Here is a 21165-nt window from a genome sequence, read left to right on the forward strand (position 1 = left end):
TGTGTCTTGCTTGCTTTTGCTTGCTTGACAGCCACTTCCAGGGCTGTGTTCTGTGACTTTGTGTCCCTTTCAATTTAGAACCAGGAACATATATAGCCCTTGGTTCTCTCCAGACCTGACTGCCCTTGACCAAGCACAAAAACATCCTGTGGCGTTCTGCATTAGCATCGAACAGACCCCATGATATGCAACTTTTCAGGGAAGTTAGGAACTAATTTACACAGGCAGTTAGGAAAGCCAAGGCTAGCTTTTTCAAACAGAAATGTGCTTCCTGCATTACAAACTAAAAAAAATTCTCATACACTGTAAAGTCCATGGAGAATAAGAGGGCCTCCTCCTAGCTGACCACTGCACTGAGGATAGGAAACTCTGTCACCACCAAAGATCCACTTTAATTGAGAACTTCAATAAGCATTTTTCTACAGCTGGCCATGCTTTCCACCTGGCTACCCCTACCCCGGTCAACAGCCCTGCACCACCCACAGCAACTCGCCTAAGCCTCCCCCATTTCCTTCTCCCAAATCCAGTTAGCTGATGTTCCGAAAGAGCTGCAAATCTGGACCCCTACATATCAGCCGGGCTAGACAATCTGGACCCTTTCTTTCTAAAAATGATCTGCCGAAATTGTTGCAACCCCTATTACTAGCCTGATCAACCTCTCTTTCGTGTCGTCTGAGATTCCCAAAGATTGGAAAGCAGCTGCGGTCATCCCCCTCTTCAAAGGGGGGGACACTCTTGACTCCAACTGCTACAGACCTATATCTATCATACCCTGCCTTTCTAAGGTATTCGAAATCCAAGTTACCAAACCGATTACCGACCATTTCAAATCCCACCGTACCTTCTCCGCTATGCAATCTGGTTTCAGAGTTGGTCATGGGTGCACCTCAGCCACGCTCAAGGTCCTAAATGATATCATAACCGCCATCGATAAGAAACAATACTGTGCAGCCATTTTCATCGACCTGGCAAAGCCTTTCGACTCTGTCAATCACCACATCCTCATCGGCTGACCCAAAAGCCTTGGTTTCTCAAATGATTGCCTCGCCTGTTTCACCAACTACTTCTCCGATAGAGATCAGTGTGTCAAATCGGAGGGCCTGTTGTCCGGGCCTCTGGCAGTCTCTATGGGGGTGCCACAGGGTTCAATTCTTGGGCCGACTCTCTTCTCTGTATACATCAATGATGTCGGTCTTGCTGCAGGTGAGTCTCTGATCCACCTCTACGCAGACGACACCATTCTGCATACTTCTGGCCCTTCTTTGGACACTGAGTTAACTACCCTCCAGATGAGCTTCAATGCCATACAACTCTCCTTCTGTGGCCTCCAACTGCTCTTAAATACAAGTAAAACTAAATGCATGCTCTTCAACCGATCGCTGCCCGCACCTGCCCGCCCGTCCAGCATCACTACTCTGGACGGTTCTGACTTGGAATATGTGGACAACTACAAATATCTAGGTGTCTGGTTAGACGGTAAACTCTCCTTCCAGACTCGCATCAACATCTCCAATCCAAAATTAAATCTAGAATTGGGCTTCCTATTTCGTAAAACAAAGCATCCTTCACTCATGCTGCCAAGCATAACCTCGTAAAACTGACCATCCTACCGATCCTCGACTTTGGCGATGTCATTTTCAAAAAAGCCTCCAACACTCTACTCAACGAATTGGATGCAGTCTAACACAGTGCCATCCATTTTGCCACCAAAGCCCCATATACTACCCACCACTGCGACCTGTACGCTCTCGTTGGCAAGCCCTCGCTTCATACTCGTCGCCAAACCCACTGGCTCCAGGTCATCTACAAGACCTTGCTAAGTTAAGTCTCGCCTTATCTCAGTTCGCTGGTCACCATAGCAGCACCCACCAGTAGCATGCGCTCCAGCAGGTATATCTCACTGGTGACACCGAAAGCCAATTCCTCTTTGGCCGACCTCTCCTTCCAGTTCTCTGCTGACAATGACTGGAACGAACTACAAAAATCACTGAAACTGGAGACACTTATCTCCCTCACTAGCTTTAAGCATCAGCTGTCAGAGCAGCTCACAAATCACTGCAACTGTACATAGCCCATCTGTAAATAGCCCAAACAACTACCTCATCCCCTACTGTATTCATTTATTTATCTTGTTCCTTTGCACCCCTGTATTTCTACTTTGCACATTCATCTACTGCACATCTACCATTCCAGTGTTTATTTGCTATATTGTATTTACTTCACCACCATGGCCTATTTATTGCATTACCTCCCTTATCTTACCTCATTTGCACACATTGTAAATGGACTTGTTTTTCTACTGTATTATTAACTGTATGTTTGTTTACTCCATGTATAACTCTGTGTTGTTGTATGTGTCGAACTGCTTTGCTTTATCTTGGCCAGGTCACAGTTGTAAATGAGAACTTGTTCTCAACTTGCCTACCTGGTTAAATAAGGGTGAAATAAAAAATAAAAAATAAAATAAAATAAAAACCTTCATAATATTGAGTTGCACACCCTCCCCTCCACTTTTGCCACCAGAAGAGGCTCAATTTGTCAGGGCATGGACTCCAAAAAGGTGTTGAAAGCGTTCCACAGGGATGCTGGCCCATGCTGACTCCAATGCTTCCCACAGTTGTATCAAGTTGGCTGGATGTCCTTTGGGTGGTGGACCATTCTTAATGCACACGGGACACTTTTGACTGTGAAAACCCAGCAGCACTGCAGTTCTTGACACAAACCGGTGCGCCTGGCACCTACTACCATACCCCTTTCAAAGGCACTTCAATCTTTTGTCTTGCCCATTCACCCACTGAATGACACATATACACAATCCATGTCTCGATATTTAAAAATCCTTCTTTAACCTGTCTCCTCCCCTTCATCTACACTGATTGAAATAGATTTGTGACATCAATAAGGCATCATAGCTTTCTCCTGGATTCAGTCTATGTCATGCAAAGAGCAGTTCAATTAGCACAAAGTCCATGTGTAACTCAGACTTCTGTGTAAATCATGCAATGATGTCAAATAGACTTTCTCCAAAATTCGTGTTCCATTCACAGATCTTGTGTTACGATTTGGCCTTAAGAGATGTATCTTGCCCAAATGTGTATTACACCCATCCTGTCCGTGATGTGATGCTGGCCTCCTTGGAGTTTCACAACATTTGATCAGTGAACATGTGTGAACCATTGTCTGATGCAGTGCCAACGTCTTCCATCCACACAGCCTCCAGCCCCCTCATCTCTGAAGATGACTCGTCTCAGATGAATACCACCTGCAATATGCTGTCAAGATTTATAGCGTCAGGACATTAAATGGCATTGTAATCTGTGTCTTGGAGATACTACTACTGTCGTGCCAGAATATCTCCAAGATACAGGTTACATGGCCTACATCTGAGTAAACAGCTTCTAAGATGAAATGTTCGCCACGATGAGTGAAAAAAAAGGCGCCAGAGAGAGAAAGAGAGAGAGAAAGCAAAAACATGAATTAGGTTGTAGATAGCAATAACAATTGTATTTTGTAATAATGGTTCTTATTGTAAATTGACCATTGAATGGAATTATATTTTATTGAACTGTATTTAAACAGGGAAATCCCATTGAGATAAAAGCCTCTTTTACAAGGGAGACCTGCACACAATCATACAAATTCCCAATATTTACAATTGCAATGCGGTAAAAAACATACAATATTTACAAGCAATTTAAGAAAAGCAACTAACAAAACTATAACGACACAGCAGCAGGGTGGAGACAATCACAAAGACAGGTGAAACAGATCAGGGTGAGACAAAAACATTATCATGAAAAACAACAGACATTTCCTCAGTAAAAACTTATCAACCATCCATCTGAACTGACCTAAAGTATAAGGGCACCGGGCGAGACGCAGATGCAGACAAGGGAGGCAGATGGTTTGAGTCTCCTGATATTTATAAGTATCCAAGGGGCAGGCAAGAGAATGGTCGTGGACAGGCGAAAAGATCAAGCGGTCAGAGTCCAGGAAGTACAGAGTGGCAGGCAGGCTCGAGGTCAGGGCAGACAGTATGATCAGGCAGGCAGGTTCAGATTCAGGGCAGGCAAGGGTCAAAACCGGGAGGACTAGCAAAAGAGAGATAAGAAAAAGCAGGCGCACGGGAAAAACACGCTGGTTGACTTGACAAGACAAGATGAACTGGCACAGAGAGACAGGAAACACAGGGTTAAATAGACCAGGAAAAATAAGCGGATGGGGTGGAGACAATCACAAGGACAGGTGAAACAGATCAGGGCGTGACACTAAAGGCACCAGAACATCAAACTTTAGAGACTTCTGGAGATCATTACACAAGTAAGATGCAAAGAAACTAAACACAGATCTACTAACTAACTCAGTGAAGACCGAAGGAATCTCCCTGTGATCGGGTCTGGTGACTCGCATGTCTGTAATTTAACAATGAAGTCAGGTATGGCAGAAGTTTGCACAAGAGGGCTTTATAAACAAAAATAGAACAGTCCATTTATCTACGAGAGAGGGCCAGACTTTCTGATACAGAATGAGGTGATGTGTACTGAACCCATAATAAAGCTTAGTGCGCCATGATAAACTGCGTCTAATGGTTTCATATAAACGATGTCACCACAGTCTGAAGCCGGAATGAATGTTGACTGAATGATTTGTTTTCTGCTATTTAAATGCAAGCCCTATTCCTGTACAGGAAGCCCATTTGAATCCTTAACTTCTTAACTAACAATAACAATGTGTTCGATAACAAGTCTTCCCCTTTCCAGTAGCATCCTCAGGAGAATAAGGAATGTTCTGAATGGTTTACTGATTAGGCCAATGTCCTGTCGATTCTGGGAAGTCTCAGGCCTCTCAATATTTCTGGATTTGTTTCCCTCTGTCCATGCATCCATAATGAGTCAGGAACTTGACCGGTGGCATTGGGGGATTAAGGAATGCTTGGATCTGTCCCAGAAAGCCACAACAAAGAGGCCGCTATAAAGAAAGGACACTATTGATGTTCTGTTGCAGAGGGACATCATTTTATTATTGAGGTTTTCTGCAAAGACTCGGGGCTTTGGATTTAACCTCACACAATTGCTATCTTCCTAACATGCTTACTGGTAAATAGATTTGGGGAGATAATCAAATGATCAGCCTGTAGTCTAAAAATTATACATAAAAACAAATGTTAGGAAAATATTATAGAATAAGTACATCTTCAGCCATTATAGCTGTGCAAACTGCATAAAATAATTAGCTGTCTGACTTAACTCATCGAGGCAATCCCTCATGTCCAATAGTGTTGCAATTCCGATCTCTAATCCTCCTGTGATCCAAAGCTGAGCCTGGCGCAGGGCAGGCTTTTACACTGAGCACAGACCTCGTGTGGATAAAATCACATCCTTCTGAAGTCGATAGGGAGTATTAGGGACAGTCCATCTAAGGACAAAATCACTGTCCTCGAGTTGTGGACAATATGGGACAGTCTGACAGCTCTGTACTTAGGTTTCATACATCTCGAAGTGCTGCGGTCGTGAACATGTAGTTAGTTATCCTTGAACTAGATAATACTGAGATTATTATTGAGATTTCATACACATTTTGTTGCCATGTCAAATAAGTCTTGCAGCTGAAATTAACAGTAATAGTAATTGTAGTAATAAACAATAAAGACAACTTAACTAGCCATAACATAGGAAGCTTTCTGCAACAATTCACAATTTACATTCTAGACTGTGTCTGCTCAGTGACTTGAATGTATCCCAGTGGTCCATTTGTCTAAGAACAATCCATCATGAAGTGCCTCCATTCAGTAGAATAATGTCCTTGTGCCCCTGCTATGACCCATCCATGGGTAAAACGAGAGGAGAACTTGGACTATGGGGGCGGAAAAATGGGAACTTTATTCGACCCGACTGAGGCTGGAGGTGGAACTTTCATCTTAATCCAGCAGTTTAAAAGGGACTGTCAGCAAAGGGGTTCCTTCAGAACTGCTCTATGTGTAAAGAAAGGCACAACCGTAGTGTGAAAGGATAGCGGAGGACTCTGTCGTCATGCCGACCCGAAAGATAACACTGCTGGAAGCCTGGGAGAGAAACAGGACCTTTCGGAGGAAGAAAGCTAAAGACCTGAAAATATGTCCCCATCTACTGTAAGTGAATATACACATTTCAGGAGGGTGGTGATTGGGGTTCACAGTCTCACTGTTAAGTTGTGAGTTAGAAGTTCTCTGTTTGTCCTTATAGATGTGATGGTAGTCCGTGCTCAATTATCAACATGTTTGGTACGCTCAGAAAATAACTTTAATAAAATGGAACATAATTCAATTGCTGATAATATCCTAAATTGAATGGACCACATTGGTGCTTGTATGCAAGAGGGAATGGGTTTGATTGTTTCAGCCAGAGTCGCCAGGTTTTGTTGTACCAAGTAAAATATTGTCTAGATAGATACTATTGTGATGATTTTATCCAGGATTTGGTCAATACTATACAACTATTGGAAAAGAGCCCCTTAATATCAGATTTAGGACCGCACAGCCACTCCACTGAATAGCAGGCTATTGCAACTGGAAGTTTTGAGAAATTATATGATACAAATTTGTATTCCTGGTATTATCAACTGGAACATAGGTTATTGTTTTTTAAATTTGTTGTTCAGTAACCCAGGGTGACGTCTGTGTGTGTGTGTGTGCATCAGTGCATGTAAATGGGGAAAAATAATTCATTAAACTGTGATGCATGCCAGCAAAGCCACAACACAACACAACACTAAACAACACATCACTACAACAGTAACAAACTGTGCCCAAACACTGTTAGGGTCTACATAAAGCTGTCCTAACAGCAGTCCCAACATCTTACCACTGCTACACTTGGCGATCAGCGGAGCCTTGTCTGGCAGCGAAACAGTTCATTCAGCCTCATTTACTGCCTTTAAAAAAAACAAATCTGATATGGCTGACTTGCTAAATAACCAATTGTAGCTTCTAATGACAATTGAGATGTACAAACTATGGCATAAGTGGATGACAAGCCGATAAGAGGCAATCCGTAATTTCGATTAAGACATTAATGAGCGAGCTAGGACGGACATAGTCAATATAACTATTTGTTTAGCTCTTTTGAAATGTACAGTGACAGAATTCAGAACATGGGCTGTTCTTCCAGTGTTCTCCCTGTCCACCAAGTCAGAACCGTAGGATAAATAAAGGGGGCATATAAGCAGACATTGAAAGCTCTTACAATATTTGATGGTTACATTTATCTTAAACAGGTTATAGGCTATATGTGCACCACGGCAGAACTGTAGGAGAAATTAAGAATTGTAAATAGATCAAACTATTAGGGTGAGGCACATGGACTACTCAACAGGCACTTAGTATTACTTTCTTAACTACAGTATACATATCTCCCTGGCATATTACATAATTTATGCAGCAGCATCTCTCTGGCATATTACAGTACATAATTTATGCAGCAGCATACAATACATTTTTGGACTCACCTTTTTGAGCTGTGCTCACTTGAATCTAGATGACACGCCCGGTCAGGGTGTGATTTGGTTGGGCATTCTATGTTTTTGTTTTCTATGAATTTGTATATGTATGTTTTGGCCGGGTATGGTTCTCAATCAGGGACAGCTGTCTATCGTTGTCTCTGATTGGGAACCATACTTAGGTAGCCCTTTTCCATCCTTTCTTTGTGGGAAGTTGTCTTTGTTAGTGGCACTAATGCCCTGTTAAGCATCACTGTCAGTTCTTTGTTTTCTTGTTTTGTTGACGACATTTACATTCTAATAAAAGAAAATGTACGCTCACCACGCTGCACCTTGATCTCCTTCCGACGTCCGCCGTGACACTAGAAAGATGCCGGATTTACAATTCTGAGTTGGATGACCGTTCAAAACGTATTTTCCCAGTCGGAGCTTGTATATTCCCGACTTTCTATTTGTCTCGAACTCACTGAAGTCAAGTTTTCAGAGTTAACAGTTGTTTTGAGCGCACAAATCATGCTTCATTGACAGCACGACCAATGTTAAATGTTTATCATTTTAAACTTGGAAAAGAGCCCCTTAATATCAGATTTAGGACCACACAGCCACTCCACTGAATAGCAGGCTAGTGATTGCTTTGCAATACTTGCAGAGTTAGCTACTGTCACTGACCCCTTCCAAACAAGTCACTGTTGAATTTGCGATTTCCAACTTGTTGTGTCATGTTTATGTCCAATGGCCTATGAACACCGATACATTTTATCTATAATTTCTCTTTATTATTTATCTTCATATGACAAGGATTAAAAAGGATTTGCTCTTAGATTGTCGACTTGATTCATGATGATGACCACTTGCTAAGATTTTGAAAGTATGATGTTGACATGATCAGTCCAGTCAAAGCTACTGTTAGGGTTGCACATTTTGGGGAATATTCAGAGGTGGAAACTTTACGTGGGGATTAACGGTAATATATGGGAATTAACGGAAATATATGCAGATTCATTTTAATACCATTTCAATGTACATGTTTTGCATTGGATATATTTACCATATCATATGGAGACAGAAACATAAACCTTTTACCTTATCATAAGTAGACATAATGGCAAATTATTAAATCCTCCCAATAGAAATTTTAGAAAACAATTTAGTTACGAATTTAACTTTAATTAAATGAGTTGACTCTTCACATGGGATGATTTCACTGAACGACAATTTCCATGTCTTCTCCCTGGACCTCCTCGATGTCCACCTCTTGAACATCTGAGGGCTTTCAACTGTCACTTTCCAACCCTGTTGAGGATGGCTAGTTGTCAACCTCAGATATCCTCAAATTTGCAAGGATGGCCACCAATTTTTCAACCCCTGTATTGGTCAGCCTGTTGGGTGCTTTGGGGTGTGTTCCAAAACAAGGACCAGTTGCGCTCTGAGGTGGCTGATGTTGGTGGGATTTGGAGGATGGTGGAGGCAACAGGGGAAAGAGCCTCAGATCCACAAAGTCCCTTCCACCAGATGGCTGATCATATATGTTGGCATGACTGCCATATTGCATCTCCATCCCAAAGCACTTGCTTGGAAATGTTCTTCGACAGACTGTCAAGAACCTTGCCCTCATCCAGGCCAAGGTGGCGAGACATGGTAGTGATGAGACCATAGGCCTTGTTGATCTCTGCATCAGACAGGATGCTCTTGCCAGCATACTTAGGATCCAACATGTACGCTGCGGCGTGTATGGGCTTCAGGCAGAAGTCTTCACACTTTTTGATGTATTTCAGAACTGCAGTTTCCTCTGCTTGGAGCCACAGTGAAGTGGGCAGGGCAGTACGGGTTTCTTCTCTTACATTTGCAAGCAGAGTCTGAACATCAGAATGGATGGCATTGTCTCCCCCAATCCGTGCAATGGCTACTGCTGTAGGTTTCAGGAGTTGCAGGCTGCTTACCACTCTCTCCCAAAATACATCACCCAGGAGGATCCTCTTGATGGGGCTGTCCATATCGGCAGACTGTGATATGGCCATTTCTTGGAGAGACTCCTTCCCCAACAGGAGACTGTCAAACATGATGACAAGACCACCCCAATGGGTGTTGCTGGGCAGCTTCAATGTGGTGCTCTTATTCTTCTCACTTTGCTTGGTGAGGTAGATTGCTGCTATTACTTGACGATCCTTGACACACCTAACTATTTCCTTGGCTCTCTTGCAGAGTGTATCCATTGTTTTTAGTGCCATGATGTCCTTGAGGAGCAGATTCAATGCATGAGCAGCACAGCCAATGGGTGTGATGTGACGGTAGGACTCCTCCACTTTAGACCAAGCAGCCTTCATGAGGGGCATATGCTGGGCGAAGAACATTAAGAAATCTCTTCTAATACACATTGCCTGTGAGCATCAGAGGTGAACCAGTTGCATATACAGCTCGAGCAAGACATTCATCAGCATTTCTCTGACTACGTTCCTCCATTGAGTCAAAAGAACTTCTGATTCCAGGAGGACCATGAGCTGTTGCTATCGATAAGGTGTCTGATTCATCATTTTCACCTCGATTGACTTTTGTCAGAGGTTGCTTGTTGTGAGCTCTGAGGGAACTTTATGCACTTGGCCAGATGATTCTGCATCTTTGTTGCATTCTTCACAAATGATTTGGCACTGTATGTGAAAATGGTAACGTCTGCATCGAACTCACACCCTCAAACACGTAGATACCCTAAAAGCAGCTCACTTTCCAGCCCACTTTCCAGCTCACACTCTCAAACACCTAGATCCCCTGAATGCAGCTCACTCCCCAGATCCCAATCACCTGAATTCTAACACACCTGTATGTCATGACCACACACTATTTAGTTCAGTTCTTTTCACCCCATCACTGTGAGCTATTGTTTGTTTTGTGACACACATCTTTCAGAGCTCTGTTTTTCCCGTGATTTGGGTGCTGCCATATAGTTACATTAGAAGTGCCCATCCAAGAATGCTCAAGCTCATTGGCCACGGATAAAATTACTTCAAATAACATTATATGTACAGTAGCTAGGGTTGCAAAGGGTCGGAAACTTTCCGGTAAATTTCCATGGGATGTTAAGCCCGGGAATTTGGGGAATCTTGCTTAAATTCATCAAAAACGTTTGCATATAACAGTGAACCTTTTTTTGTGGGATGTTGCTATCTCCAATTCAATGGAATTGCAACCCTCTGCATGCACAGTGCATTGATCCATCACATGTACAGCTGATTCTCAAGATCTTGGATACTAAGGAGATGTTATTTAGCCCATGCTAGTACACTGTGTGAGCCAAGGACTACATGCTTTCTGGTAAGTTTTGATTACAATACTGGGTGGGGTGAATATATTTTAAATGACATACATGATTTTTTTGTCAGTAAATAGTAGCCTACAACAAAGTGTGTTTAAATCATTTCCAACTTGTTAGCAATTTCTTCTAGTTAGTTTTTGCTACCATGTGGGTTTTAGCTGGCTTGAGTCTGCTAACTGAGGAGTGTTAATTCATTTGTTTCCATACATGTTTCATTTTAAAACATATCTTACAAAGAAGTTGCTTAATCTAGCTGCATAACTACTTATCTGTACATGGAATTAATCTTTACGGGAAATTGCCATATGGGATGTGTGGAGACATTTCACAGCAGCTACTGTAGAAAGGAAAAGCTGTGTACATGTCATGTTCTGACAATTTTTCCTTTATTATGTCTTTGTTTTAGTTTGGTCAGGGCGTGAGTTGGGGTGGGTAGTGTAGCCTTTTCCCACCTATGTTTTGTGGGTGATTATTTCCTGTTTAGTGTTTTTTCCATTCACCTTAAGGGACTGTTCGTTTGTCGTTTATTGTTTGGTTCAGTGTTCAGTAATTATATAAAAAATATGAACCCTGGGCACAGGCTGGGGAATATGAGGAGGCAGCACGGCAGCACGACAGGCACGAGAGGCAGCCCAAAAACATTTCTTTGGGGGGAGGCACACGGGGAGTGTGGCAGAGTCAGTTTGGAGACCTGAGCCCACTCCTCGTGCTTACCGGAAGAAGCGGAGTACTGGTCAGGCACCGTGTTATGCGGTCAAGCGCACGTGTCGCCAGTACGCGCTCATAGCCCGGTGGGCTATAGGCCAGCCCCCCGCAAGTGCCAAGCGAGAGTGGGCATCCAGCCAGGGCGTGTTGTGCCAGCCCAGCGTGTTTGGTCTCCGGTATGCCGTTTCGGCCCAGGGTATCCTGCGCCGGCTCTGCGTGCTGTGTCTCCGAGGCGCTGGCAGGGTGCAGTGTGTTCTATGCCTGCGCTCCGCCCGTGCCGGGCCGAATGTAGGTATTGAGCCTAAGGGAGAGGTGCGAGTGGTATGCACCAGATCTCCAGTGCTCACCCACAGCCCGGTTCAACCTGTGCCTGTACTCTGGATGGTCCGGGCTAAAATGGTGATCCAGCCGGGAGGAGGGGTGCCAAGGCTGCACATCAGGGCTCTTTGTGCCCCCCCACAGCCCGGTCCATCCGGTGCCTCCTCCAAGCACCAGGCCTCCTGTAGGTCTCTCCAGCTGTCTCTCCGTCTCCTCCCTCCAGGTGCTCCCGCCTGTCCAGCGCTGCCAGAGTCTTCTACCTGTCCAGTGCTGCCAGAGTCTTCCTCCTGTCCAGTGCTGCCAGAGTCTTCCTCCTGTCCAGTGCTGCCAGAGTCTCCCTCCTGTCCAGCGCTGCCAGAGTCCCCATCCTGTCCAGAGCTGCCAGAGTCTCCCTCCTGTCTAGAGCTGCCAGAGTCTCCCTCCTGTCCAGAGCTGCCAGAATCCCCCTCCTGTCCAGAGCTTCCAGAGTCTCCCTTCTGTCCTGAGCTGCCAGAGTCCCCCTCCTGTCCAGAGCTTCCAGAGTCTCCCTTCTGTCCTGTCAGAGCCGCCCTTCACTCCGGCGCTGCCGGAATCGCCCTTCACTCCGGTGCTGCCGGAATCTCCCGTCCATTCGGGGCCCGCTGATAGGGTACCCAGTACGAGGGTCGCCGTTCTAAAGGCGCCACGGAGGCGGGTAGAGAAGCGGGTAAAGACTATGGTGGAGTGGAGTCCACGTCCCGCGCCAGAGCCACTACCGCGGACAGACGCCCACCCAGACCCTCCCCTATAGGTTCAGGTTTTGCGGCCAGAGTCCACACCTTTGGGGGGGTACTGTCATGTTCTGAACTTAGTTCCTTTATTATGTCTTTGTTTTAGTTTGTTCAGGGCATGAGTTTGGGTGGGTAGTCTATGTTACTTTTTCTATTTTGTGTTTTTGTGTTTGGCCTGGTATGGTTCTCACTCAGAGGTCATGCACAGGGGGTCCAAAAGGGTAACAGTATAGGCAGGGAAAAGGCTAGTAACGTAGTCCGGGAGATCAGGCAATAGGTAGATAACAGGAAATCCGGCTACTGTACAAGCAGGGAATAGGCAAAAGGCGTCGTTAGTAAGGCAGGCAAAACCTATCATACACGGCAGGAGCAAGGGGCTAGAACTTTCGAGGTCTACCCTTAGACTTTGGCGGTGACGTAGTATCCCCAGTCACAGTGCCTTGGTTTTTGTCAAAATAGTATTATTTAGAAGTCATATTGTCATTGGAAAGGAGTTTCCATTGACAAAAGGGGAAGAGGAGGTCCTTCTGTAGCTCAGTTGGTAGAGCATGGCGCTTGTAACGCCAGGGTAGTGGGTTCGATTCCCGGGACCACCCATACGTAGAATGTATGCACACATGACTGTCACATGACTGTCGCTTTGGATAAAAGCGTCTGCTAAATGGCATATATTATTATTATTATTAAGTGGTTTCATGGCTACGGATTGTTGTACAAAGTGCAGATGAAGGCATGGCTGTTCAAAACACAGAAAAGGACCCACATGTCTGAGTTCACATGTATGAGTTCACATGTCTGAGTTCACATTTCAGCTGAAGCTGCTGCACAGCGTCCTCACCCAACCATTTCTCTGTGTAATTGTCCCTCTCCATAAAATTCCCTTATGCCAAAACATGTTGTTTAAAATAATGCATTTTAAAGATGTATTTTTTAAACTTCCATTTTCGTGTCTAAATCTTTTCATCTTCCTTATCCATCCCTCCAACTCACAGCCCACTGCTGAGAGACCCCAGTGTGGTTGCATCCCTCACCCAGCAGAATGCCAAGATGGTCGCCCTGCTCCCTCCCACAGGCACCGAAGTGTTCCGCCACTTCACCCTTGAGTCGCTGGTGGAGATTGATAGGCGGATGGCCAAGGAAGCAAAGGAGCAGGAGAGACAAAAGACCCTGAACATTGAGGTACATTTAACATTTGAGTAATTTAGCAGACACTTATCCAGATTCCAGAGTGACTTTACAATCAGTGGAATCAAATAAGGTAGTTCAAATGACCACATATCACAGTCAAGCAATTTAAAGTAAAACGGTCTTTTAAAATAGCTGCTATCCGCAAATTCAGTGCTAGTAAGAAGTGGTAACGTGTTAGTAATCATATTTTTTGTATCCTCTTCGTAGGTGGCAGAGCAGGACCTGCCAAAGCCAGCCGTCGACCTGGAGACCGGCAAGATCCTGCCGTTCATCTACGGAGACCCGCCATGTGAGCTGTTCAACACACCTCTGGAGGAACTGGATCCTTTCTACGAATCACACAAAGTGAGCACTGCAGCCCCGGTCCCTTAGTAGCCTGAGGACTGAGTGTCCACAGAACCAGACATTATCACAAAGTAATTTCCTTTGAAATAAAGCTCAAATTAGATGTGTATTTTGACAGACTTACACATTCCAAATAATATTATTATATGGTTATTATTCAGAGGGTAAATGCCCTCGGATTACAACAATAAGTGATGTATCATGATACATGACTCCTGCCAACTCTATTTCGCTAATATCCTTGAGACAAACATGAATACATGCAATTAAAGTAAAGATAATATTGGACTTCAAATACTTCTTCACTGATCTTTACTTCTTGTTTTTCAGACCTTTATTGTCATCAACAAAAGGAATACAATCTTCAGATTCAATGCTGAGCCTGCCTGCTACATTCTGACTCCCTTCAGTATTCTCAGGAGAGGATCCATCAAAATTCTCATGCATTCATATCTTTTCAATACAAGTATCTCACTGATCAACATGATAAATAAATATAATTTAGCATCCTGCTGCATGTTCAGAATCCAATAAGTGTGCTAGTATAGTGTGTGTGTGCATGTGTGCTAAGGTAAAGAGAATCAGAGCTGGTGGTCAGTCCAGTTTAAGTGTTCAGCAGTCTGATGGTCTGTAGATAGAAACTGTCTCTGAGCGTGTTGGTATCAGACCTCATGCTCCGATACCATGTGCCCGACAGTAAGGGAGTGAACAGCTCGCGGCTGGGATGTGCGGGGTCCTTGATGATGATGCTGGCCTTCCTCATTACCGTTTCAAGTAGATGTCCTGGATGGGTGGGCGCACTAGACCATCTTCACTATTCGCTGTTGGGCCTTGCACTCATGGATGGAGCATTGAATGTGTTACGCTCAACTGGGATGGAGGCTTCGGTGGGCACCACACAGCTAGATTTACCTTTGTAGTCCGTGATAGTCTAGTCCTTGACACCTGCTTGACGAGTCTGAGTTGTCGAACATCAATTACATTTTGTATTGTCTATTTTCTCCCCTAATGGATTTGCGGAGCTCGTACCTTCTTTCCTTGTACGTGTCGCAAGCCACCGAGTCATCTGGGTTTGTTCTGCTAACATTGAATCCTGCAGTACGGGCACCCAGCATGGTACGGATATCTCCATTCATCCAGGGTTTTGGTTTGGGTATTTCCGGATTGTTATTGTGGGTACAACATCATCAACACATTTCCTAATGAAGCCTGTGACTGACGTTGTATATTCGTCAATGTCAATGGATGAGTCCTGAGTGGATGTATCTTTGAACATATTCCAATCAGTATTCTCAAAACAGTCCTGCAGCATTGAATCTGCCTCTGTCCAGCACCTCACTATTCTCTGCGTTGGTGTCTCCCTCTTGAGTTGCTGCTTGGTATTCAAAGAGTAGGAACAGAGAGACGTGATCTGATTGGCCGAAGTGGGGAAGGGGGATGGCTTTATAAGCATCACAGATGTTTTTATATACATCCCAGCTAACAATTCTATGGAGAGACAACGTTTTTGTAATGTTACTCGTAATGTTCCCCTAATGTTTGAGTGTCCAGTTTTCCTTTGGTTAAGGGAACATTTCATTTATGTTAGCAGAAACCTTCTGAGAACCTTTTTACCAAGTTTCGGTGGTAAAGATAGGAGAACATTCACTTAATGTCAAACAGAACATATCAAAAAAAGTGGTTACAGAATATTTAATGTTAATGTTTTAGATGTGTTCTATGGGATGTTGCAAGAACATTCATGTCCAGTTTTCTGAGAGTTAGGAGAATTTTCCATCAATGTCCCACAAAACATACTCAGAACATGGTTGCCATGTAAGGGATAATCAACAAGGGGCTATGCGTTCTATGGAAAATAAAGAACGACGCGGAAATACCTTCCACGGAGTTGCATTATTTTCCAGAGAACACATAGAGCCCCGAGTTGATTATCCATTTTATACCATGGCTATAATTGAACACATTTGCCACGAGAAATGTGGTCATTTGCTGATAGAAATGGGTTCATCATTCACTGAGGTAGCTAGCAAGTTTACCAGATAGCTACAGTTGTTGCTTGATAACCAAACAAACAGACCTGCTAGTTTAGTTAACCAAACAATCAATCCTAGCTTGCCATTATGAAAATCCAATTCAACAATACCGATATTGTTTTCAATTAAACTTTTTCTTTCAAATGCAGCTCAAATATAGAACATGTAAGAATGTCATATAGCCATTGAATTCTACCGTGCAAATATACAGTGCTTTATAGGGAAATAATGTATGCTATAGAATGTCATTCAAGCCAATCAGAAATTAGAACTGAACAATGCCATGGTATAAACAATATTAATGTTCTAGACACATTTCATGTGAATGCACCCCCCCCTTTTGACCTCAGAATAGCCTCAATTCATTGGGTCATGAACTCTACAAGGTGTCCAAAGCGTTCAACATGGATGCTGGCCCATGTTAACTCCAATGCTTCCCACAGTTGTCCCAGTGTCAAGTTGGCTGGATGTCCATTGGGTGGAGGACCTGGAGGACCATCCTTGATACACACAGGAAACTGTTGAGCGTGAAAAACCCAGCAGCGTTGCAGTTCTTCACACAAACTGGTGTGCCTGGCACCCTGTTCAAAGTCTATTCAAATATTTTGTCTTGCCAATTCACTCTCTGAATGGCACACATAAACAGCTGAGATTTACTTCAAAGTGCATTCACCCTCTTGCTTCCGCATATTAAGTTCTTTCTGATCTACATAAGTGCCTAGAGAGAAGGGTTTAGGGTTTCTTCTGGACATTCCCTTATTGGGACAGTGCTGGTGGGTTTGTGACCCGCTAGGCGAGTCACCCTACTCACACATCCTTAGACATATATAGCAATGTAATTATTTGGCAACAGTTACAGTTTTAGCATCAGAAACTCCAGGTCGGGAGCTCGAGATGTTTTCAATTTCGGTACACCATGAATTGTTGATGAGGAAACATACCTCTCCCCCTACTCTTATCACAAGCCGCAGTTCGAACCATATGGAAAATGGTAATGATTTTTTTTAAACGTGATTTTATTATTATTAAAGATTTTTATTATCAAGTGTGTCGCCACTACTGATTGCTATATTCATATGAATCAGAAGATATAAATCAAATAAAATGTTCTTTAAAAAATTGACTAATTAAATTGGTCCATAGAATTAGATTTGAATACCATTGTAACTCCATGATATTTCCTTAATGTGGGTACATTGTTTAGCATGTTCATCATGTTGACAGTCGTGTCCAACTGTGCGTTTATGACGATGAGTGACCCTCCGGCATGGAGTAAAACTGTTGAGTAAGTTTCAAACCTACATAGGAGATTATTAATGCTTTGTGAAAACTGTAACATTATTGAGAGTGATTTTGACCACTACAAAGTTTCACCTAAAGCTATTTTATACAGCTTCTCTCTCTCCTCCTCTTTTTGCATTGCAGATATGTTTTCACTGGTATCTATACCTTTGAGGCAACAATTAAAGTGTTGTCCAGTGGCTTCTGTGTTGGAGATTTCACATACTTTCGAGATCCATGGAACTGGCTGGATTTCATTTTGATCAGCATGACGTGAGTATTGGGAGAGTGATTGCTGTCAGTTGTCAGCCCAGTAACATTAGACACAGGGACAGGTATTAGAATGTGTGTGTATTCGTGTGTTTCTTTGTGTGTCTGTGTGCATGAGTGAAGAAGTAAGGTCAAAGGTTAGGATGGTCAAAGGACATCTCCAATGGCTTAATGAGTTTGACCCTGGCCATGTCTGCTCCTTACTTCTCCTTCCCCCAGGCCCCAGCACCCCATGTACTCTCGCTCTAAACCCTCTGTCTACTACATCAAAAACGATGATTACTTCCTCATCCATGTCCATGACCTGGTCAAATCCACCTAGAATACAACTTTACCCAGTGATAACTACCTAGAAAGAACTTGTCCCCTCTTCCTCCGATCCTCACACCTGTACACTCACCTTAGGTCGAGTCCTATTTCAAACCAGTCAATTCAGGAAATGAGTTGAAATGCAGTATTCACCAATGTCAAAATATTGGGAAAAGTTTAATTCATGAATGGAATGTCAATCCATTTCCTGAATTGACTGGATTGAAATGGAACTCTCTGCAACCACGACACTTCCCTGTGATTATTGTGGGCATGTTCCCTGCCCTGTGTCTCGTCCAATGTCAGAAGTTTACTAAAAGTGTCAACTCTGTGACTCAGATTGACTAGTCTTTAGTAAACACAGCAAAGCTTGCATGTATTTCCTTTTCTTTTAAGCAGCTATGTTTTATTTTGTTTGGCTAAGGACTACTAATTGTAAATTGCTCTGGGTAAGAGCATCTGCTAAATGACTCAAATATAAAATATATCTCTCCACCCCTCTCTCTCACTCTTTCTCTCTCCATAATGCCCTTCTACACTACCTGCCTTGTTTTATCATGGAGCCTCAGAATGAAAATATTTGTCCACTTGCAAAGGAAGGTCACACACCACACTCCGGGTCTATTTCTAGGTATTTACCTCCTTCCCTGTCTTTCTTTGTCCCAGTACCAAGTGACTAAAGGTCTGTGGTGCTCCAAATTGCTGCACTATGACTTTTGAGGGGCAGACACTGTACTGTATATGGCCTTGGCAGACACTGTACTGTATATGAGGGGCAGACACTGTACTGTATATGGCCTTGGAGCCCCGATGAAAAGTAACACCTTAAAGCTCATCCGGCTAGTTTCAGTCATGTACGGCAGGTAGCATAGCGGTTAGAGTGTTGGGCCAGTAACCGAAAGGCTTCTGGATCCAATCCCCATGCTGAAAAGGTCAAACATCAGTTGTTCTGCCCCTGAACAAGGCAGTTAACCCACTGTTCCTGGTAGGCTGTTGATACAAGTGGGTTAAGGATCCTACTATCAAAATATGAAACAGATTGTTTCTGTGGAACCTAATGTGATCTAGTTTCTTTCAAATGTATTTTTGTAAGTGTCATCCTTCTTCAAACATTGACACTTTTGCGTGTGAGTCACATCCACATCATGACGTACGCCACTTCATAACTAAATCTCCATAGATGGTGTCTTACTGGTCCAGTCACACTCTTGCCTTCTGCAGTCCGTTTACAAATAACACTGCCATTTGGCTCTAGAAGTCGATAGTTGCCCTGAGCTAAATATGTCCTCCGCTAAACCATATATTTTACCATAGCAACCCTCTGATCCTCCATGTTAGAATAATAACTGAGCCAATGGTGTTGAATTAAGTGTAGATTAAAAGTCCATGAAACTGAACAGATTTTTGTTCAACTGACACATCAACTGTCAACTCCTCTGTTCTAATGTGTGGTTGTGTTGTTATGTTTTGTGCTCGGCAGGTACCTCACGGAGTTTGTTGACCTGGGCAACGTGTCTGTCTTCAGGATGTTCCGTGTATTCCGAGCCCTTAAATTAATCACTGTAATTCCCGGTACGTGTCACTTAAGAAATCCCACTGGGGTGTGTTTGTTTACTGCACCACCTGCTTTTGAACACCTGCTTTGGGTCCTGTGTAGCTGAGATGGTAAGTGTGCGGTGCAAGCAACCCTAGGGTTGTTTAAGTTTGTATTACAGCTCTCTACTGTAAGTCACCTTGGATAAAAGCATCTGGTAAATGGCATCTGCTATTATATTATAAGCACAATGCCCTGCAATGTACACAATAAAAAAAGGGTTGTTAATTACAACATACAGAGAACAAGGATATCAAGCACATCAAATATTCTCAACATTGTGTTATTCATTCTTCAACAAATAGTTTACATGTCACATATTATTTTAATGTTTATTTGTATTTATTTGAAAGGTCTGAAAACCATTGTGGGCACTCTGATCATGTCAGTGAAGAAGCTGGCTGATGTGATGATCATAACAGTGTTCTGCCTGGCTGTGTTCGCTATAATCGGCCTGCAAATGTTCATGGGAATCCTGAAGCAGAAGTGTGTCCACTGGCCCCCTGGTGAATGGCATTTCAACTCCACCTACATGGGCAACATCGCTATGGCTAATGGTTTGAATGACGTTATGGGCTACAATGACACGAACACCGGCAACAGCACATGGGACTTCAAGGCATACATCAACGATAAAGGTATTGACAGGCTTTTGATGGCACATTGACTCGTGGAAGGGGAGTTGATAGTGGCCTAATGAACCATTATATTATATTAGTTGGGAATTTATCATGGCACTTACAGTATGATAGTTTTAAATAAGTATATACATTTCTATGAGAAGTATACACATTTGAATAAGACATTTTATAAATGCATGCTTCAGTAAAGCTATTGGCTATAATGACACATGAGGTGACAACAGCAAGTGGGACTTCAATGCATACATCAATGATTAAGGTACTGACAGGGTTTTGATGGGTCATTGATTCAGGGAATTGGTAATGACTTACTGAACCAATTTCTTATGGCTTGGGGGCAGTATTTCAACGTCTGGATGAGAAGCGTGCCCAAAGTAAACGGCCTGTTACTCAGGCCCAGAAGCTAGGATATGTAAATAATTGGTAGATTGGGATAGAAAACTATCTAAAGTTTCCAAAACTGTTAAAATAATGTCTGTGAGTATAACAGAACTGATATGGTAGGCAAAAAAAACTGAGGAAAATCCATCCAGGAAGTGGGATTTCTTTTTATGTGGGTAGTTTTCAATTGAATGCTTATAGAGTATCTAATGGGTTAGGACACAGATTGCAGTTCCTATGGCTCCCACTAGATGTCAACAGTCTTTAGACATTGTTTCAGGCTTGTTTTCTGAAAAATGAAGAAGAATGAGACCTTTCTATCAGTGGACTGTAGAATCATGCAGTGCTGGTTTGTGCACGTGACCGAGTGCGCGCCCTTCATTGTTTTTCCTTTTTATTGAATACGCTATTGTCCAGTTTAAATATTATTGATTACTTAGACAATTGACAACCTGAGGATTAATTATAAACATCGTTTGACATGTTTTGACGAACTTTACCATGTACTAGTAGGATGTATTCGTCTGCATGTTTTGACCGCCTTTGAGCCAGTGGATTACTGAGCAAAACA

The 21165-nt window shown here is 43.2% G+C and overlaps 1 protein-coding gene across 1 annotated transcript in view; it reads left to right on the top strand.

Annotated features, from left to right (window-relative positions):
- Window positions 1–5901: 5901 nt before the first annotated feature.
- LOC118384393 (sodium channel protein type 4 subunit alpha B) overlaps window positions 5902–21165 on the top strand; it is a 39756-nt gene continuing 24492 nt past the window's right edge. The window contains exons 1-8 of the mRNA XM_052518591.1: window positions 5902–6127; window positions 13545–13731; window positions 13948–14085; window positions 14416–14533; window positions 17313–17403; window positions 17544–17672; window positions 19459–19550; window positions 19926–20210. Of these exons, the coding sequence (XP_052374551.1) occupies window positions 6030–6127; window positions 13545–13731; window positions 13948–14085; window positions 14416–14533; window positions 17313–17403; window positions 17544–17672; window positions 19459–19550; window positions 19926–20210 (1138 nt within the window). The 5' untranslated portion in view covers window positions 5902–6029. The remainder of the gene's footprint in view (window positions 6128–13544; window positions 13732–13947; window positions 14086–14415; window positions 14534–17312; window positions 17404–17543; window positions 17673–19458; window positions 19551–19925; window positions 20211–21165) is intronic.

The sequence above is a fragment of the Oncorhynchus keta genome, chromosome 5 (assembly GCF_023373465.1).
Source record: "Oncorhynchus keta strain PuntledgeMale-10-30-2019 chromosome 5, Oket_V2, whole genome shotgun sequence".
Lineage (NCBI taxonomy): Eukaryota > Metazoa > Chordata > Actinopteri > Salmoniformes > Salmonidae > Oncorhynchus > Oncorhynchus keta.